We start from the raw sequence: 12,324 nt of genomic DNA, 5'->3' as shown, positions 1-12,324 counted from the left end.
ACATTTTGATGGGAGGTGGGGGATTGGACATATTAAGAGATCAAAGTTTTACAAGGAATATATTGGATAAAATGAAGATTGTAAGATTATATAGAGAGAAATGTTCTTTTTAAGAGCATTGGGACCATTATTACATATATTGATATGGATGCAGTTAATGTAAGTGCCAAGTTTGTTTAAATCAAGGCCTATTGGGGTAGGGTGGGGGCCACAGCAGGTTTTCAAAGTGGGGATGTTTTGGGGAAAAATACTGAGCCGTTCATCTTCCATCTTATGTCTCAAGGTCACTTTTTAGTAGCAATTTTCAGAGCTCTCTGTAGATGGTAAAAAATGATGGCTAGAAAAGGAGCGCTTGAAATGTCTTTAAAAACAAGACGCATATATTTCAAAATAAATTTTAAGAAAACCGAAATCCTCCTTACCAACCGTATTTTTCTAATCAGATATTGATTTGCTAGAATCTAAAGGTAGTGCAGATACAAGTTTGTTTAAATCATGGCCAATAGTGTCATAATATTGAAATACTTGTACATGTGAATATAGAAAATATACAAGTATTGAGGGATGATTTTTCTTATGAACAAGGCCAAGATTAGTCATAAATTAGTAGGCAAGCACCCAGTTGTAGTGCAGATACATCTGGGGGGTTTTCAAACCAATTCCCAGTGGCTTAGGATAAGCTGAACGTGGGATAAAATTTTATCTATAATATACCAATATTGAAAAAAAATCTTTGAAAATCTCAATAGAATATTGAACCATTCGTGGATTCAGAATTGTTAAGTCATGACGTGTTGGGTAACAGTATAGTATCAGAGTAGCATGGCAATAACGAGATTAGAAATCTATATGTAATATAAAAACAGCATGGCCTATGTTATTCGGTTGAACTACATGGCCCATTGATTTTGTATATTTGAATGATTTTTTTTTTTTTTGACTGAAAAATTCATCAAGTTTTATTATCTTGTTCGGAGTTTAATTAGGAAAAAATGTGATAAATATCAAACGGAGATTTTTTAGCAATATTGAGCAGAGTTGTAGCTAAACTTAGATATTTACAAGTTTTCGCCATTTTTATGGGAGTTACGGTACTTTAGCTGAAAATCCAGAAAGATACCGTTTTTCGACCGTTTTTTCAACTAAACATTGAGAATTGGAATAATATTTGGTACACTGTTGTGTTCAGATTAACAAAAGTTCAAATTTATGAGAATATCATTTAATATTTGAGGATACAATTTCATCTGATGTGTGCAGTAATTGAACTGATGCGCGCATGAAGTCAATATTGATCAGGTTCTCTTTTAGTATCAGAGTTTGAATTTTTATAAAAGGCTAGTTTTAGGTTTTATTTTGGATTTTTCAGTTGTAATACTTAATGAATATGTCATAGAAAAATATTTTATTTAAAAAAAGTCAAAGAACCCTTGGGGTACGGAACACGGGGGGGGGGGGGGATTCCGTCCCCAAGCATCTGTGGGTCATGATCGGGTAAAAGGCGAAATCCGTAGACGATTTGGTGTTAAAATTTGTGTGACGTCAGTCAACATCCGACCTAACGACAGATTGTGTTTTCAAACAAGGTCATCATATTGACCATAGAATTTGCGAAATGTTGACTTTTTAAACTTAAAAGTACTAGTAGGTCACCTTTAATAATCCAAGGTTTTGAAAGAGGCTCCCCTGTCTTTAAAGATTATATCAAAACACAACGAATTCCATTTGGAATGCATATGAAGTTAAAAGTCTGTTTCACTTTACCTAAGAACGTAACTAATATATACAGTATGTGAAACGTATATCTTTCTGTAAAGGATAAGAATTAAAAACAAAAACTGGAAATTTGGAAATGCTGTCAACAGACAACCATGCATAAGGTATTTATGATATCAATTTATAAGAATGACTTGTACTTGATATTAGTTCTTAAAACAAAAACAATCCGATTATAACTTTAAGTGTATGCCAAATGTTTACGTTTCATAGATGTAATTTCAGTCAACTTTCCTTACCACTTATTAGATTTTAATTTAAAAAAAAAACGTTGCTCTTAACATTTAAGAATAAAGTGTTTTGGACTTTGAGAAAAATCTACTTATATGAAAGTTGTACATATCGCGTTTATCTAGTTTATTTTCAAAGTAAAATACCAGCCTTATTTCTTCAGAAAAAAGATGTTGAAAGAAAATGAAATATTAGTGACTAAAAATCTTTATTGTTTCCTTACATAGAGAAAATAATTCAAATTATGTATTCTGTTACCTTATAATCTTGGTCAAATATAATGCTAAGAACACTTTAGTCCATTTCAAATTGCATTATGTCATTCACTTTATATTTTTATTTATTTCATCTATATCATAGGGCAGATCACGCTAACTGCATAGAACTACGACGGAATTAGAATTCTTTAGTGAGCAGTGTTTAGAGCTTCTTTAACTTTCATTTTCTTCATTTTTCAGAAAATAAGTCAAGATTCATCGGAACATGGATTTGCTGAGGCTAGCATGGGTGCTGCTTCTAGCGGTTTGTTTCTTGTGACTTTTACATTTACTATATACACAACTTCATGTATCATAAAAAACGACCAAATATTGTTTAAAATCTAATACGTTGTGTAAAAAACTTTTAAAAGAAAAACAAACTTGTCATGAAAGTTTCTTGATTACAACGTTATAGTATTTAAATTCTAGTTTGTTTCTGTGACATTAGCCAAGGAAATATCAAACCAAGGGGAATAATCCCATAATTTTGCTCACATACCAAACTGTATATATAATAAGTTCAGTCTCTCTCATTATCACACATAAAACTTAGACCTGTGTACACTTTTTGCAAACTAGTGACTGATGATTGAACTGTAGATGAAATGTAAAAGAGAGTTAGGTATCAAATTTGCAAATTTTAATTCATACCTCTCAGGTCAAGATAATTTTTTATGCTGTACGCCTCGGTCAATATTGATATTTTTCTGGGGAATAACAAACCATATTCACTATTGAAAGAGTCCATAATTGTATAATATTTGGTTTTTACTTGTGGATAAAATTTAATATTTTTCTATTATAGAGAAGGACATTGTTCATGAGCGATCTGGAAATCTCAGCGAGGAACTCCAGTCTGCTCGTCAAAATATCAATACACCAGTTCTTCGTACATCAACTGAGAACGGAGATTTCGAGAAGACTAAGCTACTTTTGGAAAAATCCCTAAGTAAAGTAAATGATATAGATGATCGTGGGTGGTGTGCTTTACATATTGCGGCGGAGAAAGGAGATCTCCGCATTTTCCAGCTTCTCACAGATAAAGGAGCTAATCCCTCATGTAGCACTAATGCTAATTTAACTACACTGCATATTGCCTGTTTGAATGCTAAATATGACATGTGTCACTATATACTGTTAAATTTCCCTTTTTTAATAAAAAATGTGGATAATTGATTATGGAATGCTGCACATTTTGTTGCTCAAGGAGAAGATATTCGTATTTTACAACTTTTTGCTGAAAAGGGGCTCTCCATTCAGGAAAACACTAAGAATAAATGCACCATTCTTCATATTGCTTGTAGTAAAGCAAATTATGAGATGTCCCAATATATACTGTCAAAACATCCTGAATTGCTAGATAATATCAACGAATTTGGATAGAGGGCTGCTCATTATGCTGCAAAAGAAGGAAATATTCGCATTTTACAACTTCTGAAAGATAAAGGTGTCTCTCTCAAATTAACCACAGAGAACAAAGAAACTTTACTACATATTGCATGCTTGTATGCTAGATACGATATTTGTCAATATCTACTGTCAGTATGCCATGACAATTTAAAAGACGTAGATGAACAAGGATGGAATGCTACACATTTTGCTGCACAAGGAGGGGATATTCGTATTTTACAACTTCTAACAGACAAAATGTTATCTCTCAAAGAAACAACTCATGAAAAATGTACTATACTCCATATTGCATGTAGCAATGCCAGATACGATATGTGCAAACACATCCTACATGATGTCAACGAATGGGGGTGGAATGCTGCACACTATGCTTCCCAGGGAGGAGATGTTCGTATTTTACAGCTTCTTGCTGAAAAGGGTGTCTCCATTAAGGGGACCACAGAAGACAAATGTACTATTCTTCGTGTTTCGTGTAGTAATGGAAATTATGAGATGTCCCAATACATACTGTCAAAGTATCCTGAAATGATAGATAGTGTCAACGAATTTGGTTGGAGGACTCCACATTATGCTGCAAGAGGAGGAAACATTAATATTTTACAGCTTCTGATAGACAAAGGAGTCTCTCTAAGTGTAACCACACACAACAAAGAAACCTTACTGCATATTGCTTGTTTGTATGCTAGATACGAGATATGTAAGTATCTACTGTCAGTATTCCAGGACAACCTACAAGACATGGATGCGCGAGGATGGAATGCTGCACATTTTGCTGCACAAGGAGGAGATGTTCGCATTTTACAGCTTCTTGCTGACAGAAATCTATCTCTTAAAGAAACAACATATAACAAGTGTACCATACTTCATATTTCATGTAGTTATGGCAAATACGATATGTGCAAAGGCATACTGCAAGTGCTTTCTGAAATCCTACATGATGTCAGCGAATGTGGATGGAATGCTGCACATTATGCTGCAGACGGAGGAAATATGCAAATATTAAACTTACTCTCTCAAAGTGGACTCAAAATTTGAGAATATACGAAATTGATCCGATATTTTGTTGAATTTTGTGTTTGAGAGATGGCAAATACTAGTGGGTTGAATTGATATATCCAGAACAAATATGACGTGCTAACATAACTTTCATAAAAAAGTAAAATCGTTTTTTATTGAGTTTAAAAATTAATAACTAAATTCTTTGAATATCTTTAAGATCAGATCAATCAACACTAAGTTCACTTCTTAGTCATATCCTTTATATCTTTTATTAATAAAAGGGATCACAGCCAGTGTGATGGGTCGATAGGGGATGCTTACTTCTTCTGTACGCATCTGACTTGCCTCTGGGATTTATAGGGGTCTGTGTTTTATGCCCTATTCATAAATTTGTATTATTTGTAAGATTTTTGTGATAACTATTCTCTCTCTCTCTCTCTCTCTCTCTCTCTCTCTCTTGCGAAATGTTGACTTTAAATGAGACTGTTGATATTTTTGTTTCATCATCTTTTTTGTCAGTAGCTTGCTTCGTTTTAGAAATTGTTCGTACGTAGAACATGCAGCTTCTGCCTATCGTATGAACTGGGAGATACAAACTCAATATGCAGGTGGTAATGGTATATTGCTACATAAGTGAGGGAAGATGTCTTAATTCACTCGGGATTCAGTAAAAGCTCCTGTACCATGTATTTGCTACCGTATACGATTATAGGCTGATACAGATTCAAAAATGTTTTGAAAAAGGGGGATGGAGAAACATCAGTAGTTAGATCATAGGCATAGTCATAGCGGACTACTGTCCCCATCACCACTTTTGAAGATGGGGAGGCAAGAGTATCTTTGTGCTACCTAAGTATATTTTAGATCCGCTAATATATCCCCAAAATAAGGAAGAATACTCGCAGTTGGATAATTAAACTTTTTTTTTTATTTTATTTTATTTTGCTGACCCCCATCCTTTTCCCTGTTAACTTTCTGACTATAATTAAGCTTATGCAGATTGGCTGCAATGAAGCACAAATTATTTTACATAATTTTAAGTAATAAGAAGTTACATGTAGATCTGATGTCCTGATAGTTAAATTTTATCTTATATATATTCTATCATGATTCGCTGCTTATATTTTTTGAGTTCGGGGGGTGGGGGGGGGGGGGTGTCAAGACTATGGAGATTCACGTCTATGTGGCAGACCCTATGTTTACCACAGAATGAAAAATAAAACCCATAAAATATTTACAGTGTACATAGCCAGTGTCACTTTTATAATATTGTTACTTTCGCTTCATCCCCGAATAGGATTAGTACGAAATGTATTTATGAATGGAACATTGAAACAAGGGAGGGGGGGGGGGGATCGAGCGTCACTAATTATTTTAGTCACATCAATATTTAATTCTGTAATTCTGCATACTTTGTAAGCAAATAATTTTTATTTCAAAGAGAGATTGATGAATTTTATTCATAAGAAAAAAACATTACTAGACTTGCATATATATTTAATTTCTTATTAATTGGAATGATGTAAATTGATGATTGCTTCAATGGGGACAATCTAACTGATCATGCCCCGCTCACCCCCTTCTTCTTCAATACGTTTTTCTCTATAATCATACAACAAATATTTGACACTTTACACATGGCACCTTGTGCATGTGCCGTTAATAAATCTGAGTGATTTGACGTTTCATTAGAATTCCCGCGCTCGCCAATTTAGTTGGAGAACAATATTTTCAAACTTTTCCCATAGAAATACTAGCATATTTATATCGATTAAACTATTATGCATATATTTTTATTGTGTGTCGAGCTTACTACATCGATATCTTGAATTCACATTGCTTGAATCAATATTTTTCAAATAATTTTTTTTAAGTCGATATAACTTTTAGCAATAAAATCCATAATGCAGAAAAGACGCTTTAAACTATATATGAAAAATATCCAGATACAATACAACATATAAAAAAAAAAAGAAATCACAATATATTAAAATATATGTTTATAAGACAATGTACAAAATTATAACACAAGTGTAGAGACCTTTACGCTTCCGTAGTAATTAACATTTTTTTATGTCGCTTACAAATTTATCTTAATTTGTAATATCTTAATTATTACTTTAAAGATCGATTTCAGCTCTAAGACTTAACATACAAGCATGGTTTTGTAAATATATAGAGATAAGTATGCAGTTAAAGTTTTGATATAAGCACAATATAATGGTAAAAAAACGTATTCCACTGCAAATCTTAATGTCGCTTCACTCATTTACAAATTTTAAGACGAAATTTTCAGTTGTATAAGCATCCGGGATAGATTGCATGGAATGTTAAAGAAAATTTTCTACTGTCTGACAGGGATCTAATTGGCTCCTAATTTAGTCGCCGTGGCGCCTAAAATTTTTGATTGGCGCCTAAAATTTGTCCATAAGTCGCCAAATTGGCGTCCATTTTAAATTGACTTGGCGATCGTCGAATTTCAGAAATTTTTACATTTTTAACAATTTTTTTGAAAAAGCGAAATGAATTTTAAAAGAAGAGGAAATTATTTTTAGCAATGGACATACCATGTTTTCTTAGGTACGTCATCGGTCCCTGTATTCTATTAACATTTAAAGTTGCCGCCTTAGAAAAATTGCCTGGCGACTTAAAATTTGCATTGGTGACTAAATTATTTTGATAAGGCGCCAGCTGGCACCTAAATTTTAGAGGCCACTTAGAGGTGTAGTAAAAAGAAAACAAATCACTTCTCGCGAAGAAATGCATGGACTCTCTTCCATACAGACTCGGATCTGTGATTATGGGTATTCCAAATCATAGGCTTTTTAAACCGCCACGTTTTACAATAGAAAATGCAGCTAAAACAACCCGTTTTTTTCCTTAAACTCCAATATGCCAACAAAGGAATTGACACGGTTAATGTAAGTAATATTCTTAATCAAAAAGTGTCCAGTCTTGGTCTGCACCATATTTCAAGTTGAAGACTACACCTTGTATTGCCTACAAATATACATCGACTATTGCTTCCAAACATTTTAATTACAAGAAAACTTTACACATGTTACAGGGCCTGGATATCGAATATCTGAAACATAATCCTCCTTCGTGTTCATGTTCTTCTTCACCCTATAACTGTAGTCTGATGGACACGTTATTACTGGTGACGTAAATAGTTAATAATGAGGACCTTAGATCACTAATTTTAAAAGGTCCTAAATATTTTTGTTTGTTTGTTTGTATGTTGTTTAAAGTCCCTCTCGAGAATTTTTCACTCATATGAAAACGCCACCACTTGCCGGTGGAGAGCTGCAAATTTTGTCTTATACTCGGCACTTACGGCCATTGAGCAGTGAGGGATCTTTTTTGTGCCAGCACCTACTGCGACACGGGACCTCGGTTTATACGGTCACATCCGAAGGACCGGTCTCCACGTCCCACAGTGGGATTCGAACCCGCGACGTAAGGATCAACTCCTTACGCCGCGACTCTAGAGCGAACGCTCTAACTACTGTGCCACGCGGGCGACAGGTCCTAAATATAGGGAACTCCGATCCTTTTACTGGCGCCGTAATTTCATACATATTATGGATTCTGTAGAGGATTACGCCAGGCGTTGGGTCAGACATGAAAAAGAAGAACTTGACACTTTGTCAGAATGGATTAAATGTATCAGTTATATGTTTAAATCTCGCATTAAACGATTGAGGGGCCGTATGAAAACCATCTATCCTTCTGTATTCAATATTACAGAATTGAAAAATGAATTAGATCACACGATCAGTACGTAGTGGTCCCTGCTGACAAAGCAAGTAACAACATTGTCTTTGTTTGTAAGGCTCATTATATAAATTGTATTTTAGAGGAACTAGAATTTAATTCTACAAGTGATAATCCAACTTATACTCATAGCTCCCTTTCTAATGAGGAAATTCTTCAAAATCATAGTTTTGAATATTTTTAATATTCCCAACAACCAAAATGAATTTGAATTACCATATCTATATTGGATTCCAAAACTTCATAAAAATTCTTACAAACAAAGATACATAGCGGGTTCCAGTAAATGTTCTACCAAGCCTCTTTTCTTACTCCTCACTAAGATATTAACAGTAGTAAAGGAGAAACTTCAAGAGTACTGTGCAACAATATATTCGAGGAGTGGTGTAAATCAGATGTGGATACTAAAAAATTCCAAGGAACGTATGAAACATTTTGAAATCACAAAATTTTACCAAAATCAACAACATAAAAACTTACGACTTTTCAACTTTATATACAACTATTCCCCACGATAAATTAAAGTCCAGACTTTCTGACATCGTTGACAGCTGCTTTTTCAATAAAAATGGAACTCGTAAACTTACCTTGTCATTGGTCATTTGCAAAATTACTTTGTTATAAAACAGTCTGATTGTACACACATGTACTCTGAAGTTGACATTAAAAAGATGCTCGAGTTTCTGATTGACAATATCTATGTGATTTTTGGAGACCAGGTCTTCCAACAATCTATTGGAATTCCCATGGATACGAATTGCGCCCCGTTATTAGCAGACCTATTTTTGTATTCATATGAAGCAGAATTTGTTCAAAATCTTTACGTGAAAAGAAGAAAACACTTGCTGTGGCTTTCAACTCGGCATTCAGATATATCGACGACGTATTGTCAATTAACAATGGTTATTTCTATTCTAATGTCGACACGATATATTCCAGTGAGATTGAGATAAAAGATACCACATCTGCTTCATAATTGGATATTTTATTAGAAAAAGACGTTAATGGTAATCTAACAACAAAGCTTTATGATAAAAGTGATGACTTTAACTTTTCAATCGTCAACTTCCCTTACTTATGCAGCAATATACCCTTGTCACCTGCTTACGGGGTTTATATCTCTCAGTTGATTCGATACGCCAGAGCACGCTCTACGTATGAATAATTTCTAAAACGAGGTAAGTTATTGACGAACAAGTTGATGAAACAAGAATATCAGCAGTCTCGTAAAAAGTCATCATTTCGTAAATTCTATGTGGTCGATACAATGACCTCGTCAGCAAATACAATCTTTCATTAAGTCAAATCCTGACTGACCTTTTTTATTCTAATTGTTAGGCCATTATTTACACACTGAATTGTCGACGGATTTTTCCGTAATTTTCCAATCATGAAGGAGCAAACGGCCAGTGTGACCGGTCGGCAGGGGATGCTCACTCCTCCATGGCACCTGATCCCAACTCTGAAGTCTTAGAGGTCCGTGTTTGCTCTGCTCCTATTTCGTAATGTTTAATGGACATTTGAGCTCGAATACTGTTCGTTATATCCACATATTTCATATGAAATCATAGCATGTCGCTGAAAATCAATTAACTTAAAAAAAATGAAACTTAGCTGAAAGTGACCACGGAACCTTATATCATCGATTCTAGTTGTGAGTCAGGTAATTTAGACATAAATGAATAAGACAAAAATAATTGTCTCCCTTAAAAATTTAACTTCCGTAACGGTAATTCAAGAGACCAATATTTTTACATTAAAGGTGTAAAAGTTTTTATTATTTTAGGAGCAAAATACTTCATACTTTTGATTAACATCTTAAAACAAACGTTAATTTGATCTATTGCCTAAATTTCAATTTTTATTGCTAAAAATGAAGTTCCGTAACGATTAATTTCCGTAGCGATATATTTCCTGAAATTTTAATTTAACATCGGATTCATGGGGAACTTAAAAATCTTATTTTAGCGTTCGGTACTGAACACCAGAGAAGGAAAAATTGGTCAAGTCCAGGTTTATTTAATAATAATAGGTCCCGTTCCTGCATTAGCTTCCGTAACATTACCTTAAAGCCAATGGTATATTGATATTGTTGTAAAAAGTTAAAGAGATTTTTGGATAATTGTTTTTCTTCAAGTGCACTGATATGTCCCTTTGAATTATGTTGTTCAACTGACTATTTTTTTTTTCATATCATATACCCCGAATTGGCCCATTTATCGTAGAATGACTGAGTGTATCTCCTAGTATTTAAAAGAAAAAATTAAGTGATCCTCTGTGTGATATTTAAAGGTCATTCGATTTTTTTTTGGCTTTGTCTCTTTCAATTTGTTTTTATAAACTTTGTGCACTGTTCCAATAGATAGTTTTCAGTAGGCCTGAATTAGCAAGATTAATTTCCCATTGACCGCCATATTGGAGGTCAACATGTTTATATTTCTTCATTATTCAACCAACACTAACTTTTTATACTGGTCATTGTGGGGTAGGAAGCAGTGTTTTTTACCCCTGAAAAATATACATTTGTTAAAGCCTCCTTTATTCCATCAATTTTATTTTATAAAGATTTTCCCCCAAATAAATGTGTTACATTCTCTTTAATTTAGTAAAACAAAGATCGCGAGGAAAAATTACCAGGTTAATTTACCACCAAGATGCCGGCCAAGGGAAATAACTCGGAGAGAAAATACGTCATACGAAAACTATCTATACACGCAGATCCTGCCTCCTCGTAACTCCACTCAGCATTTTACCCGAGGCCATGAAAAGAAACAAAATGGAAGCTACAATGAGTGAAAGGTAAACATGTGAAACATCGAAATATGTATTTTATATAAATTCAAACGTATCCTGAGCTATATATAATGTATTGGAGACATGTATAATATGTGTAAATATCATTAATAAGTATTTTATGGCAAATACACATCAACATTGTCACATACCAAATATTTTCGAAGCGAAACAGGAAGTAAACGTTTATTCCTATAACATGTATAATACCGTGAACACATTTAAAAACAGAAATAAATAGTATATGAATGTGTGCCCTGATCTTAACAGCATTGCACATTGTTACTACATTAGAAAGCTTATATAATAAATCTGTATAAAAACTCTTTTTAACGTACAGGTAAATGGAAAGAACGAAGGCACTCGGTAGGAATCTGGCTGCAGTTGAAAAAGTGAAAATTTCATTGATGCGACACATGATATTTTAGCATTCTATTGATAAATCGGATTCTTGTGATGTAGGAAACTGAGGGAAATATTTTCCCATATTGTGTTTTCATTTGCTAAATGCTTTGAACTATGACTAGATCATAGAGGCCCGGTTTCAGGATGGTGCATTTTGTGTATTGTGTGTTTTTCTATGGTGGCATATTTCTGCCACCATTTGTCAGATAACTATGTCGACTTGTCAGATCATTATGTCGACTTATCAGGTAATTATGTTGACTTATCAGATCTTTTTATCATTTATTTACGTGTTTAAACATTCAACATAAAAATGTGTCCAGTTTTTGCCATTCAGTAGACATCATATTTTTTCTGATAAGTCGACAATAAGAACTGACAAGTCGTCATAATTATCTGACAAGTCGACATAAATATACAAAATGTCAACATATTTATCTGACATGATAACAAAACATCCGACAGTTGACATCACATTCTGACAAGTCGACTTGTCAGATACTTATGTCAACTTGCAAAATTATATCGACATGTCAGATATTATGAAACATGTAGCAAGTAGATGCCAGTGAGTGGCATTAACAAGCCTAAACATCAAGATACTGAGTTTCTAGTTATGAGGATCATTATCTGACCAGTCAACATAAAGATCTGACAAGTCGAGATAATTATC

The 12,324-nt window shown here is 33.8% G+C and overlaps 1 protein-coding gene across 1 annotated transcript; it reads left to right on the top strand.

Annotated features, from left to right (window-relative positions):
• The first annotated feature begins 144 nt into the window (after window positions 1-144).
• Window positions 145-4,712, top strand: LOC133194923 (receptor-interacting serine/threonine-protein kinase 4-like). Its single transcript, XM_061330821.1, has 4 exons — window positions 145-159; window positions 2,466-2,529; window positions 3,073-3,327; window positions 3,811-4,712. Exons 1-4 carry the CDS (start codon window positions 145-147, stop codon window positions 4,710-4,712), a joined length of 1,236 nt encoding a protein of 411 aa, XP_061186805.1.
• Window positions 4,713-12,324: the final 7,612 nt, after the last annotated feature.

The sequence above is a fragment of the Saccostrea echinata genome, unplaced genomic scaffold, assembly GCF_033153115.1.
Source record: "Saccostrea echinata isolate AGI-Se365-2 ecotype Australia unplaced genomic scaffold, CSIRO_AGI_Sech_v1 ptg000029l, whole genome shotgun sequence".
Taxonomy (NCBI): Eukaryota; Metazoa; Mollusca; class Bivalvia; order Ostreida; family Ostreidae; genus Saccostrea; species Saccostrea echinata.
Note: the sequence above shows the minus strand (reverse complement) of the source record. Positions and strands in the feature narration are given on the sequence as shown.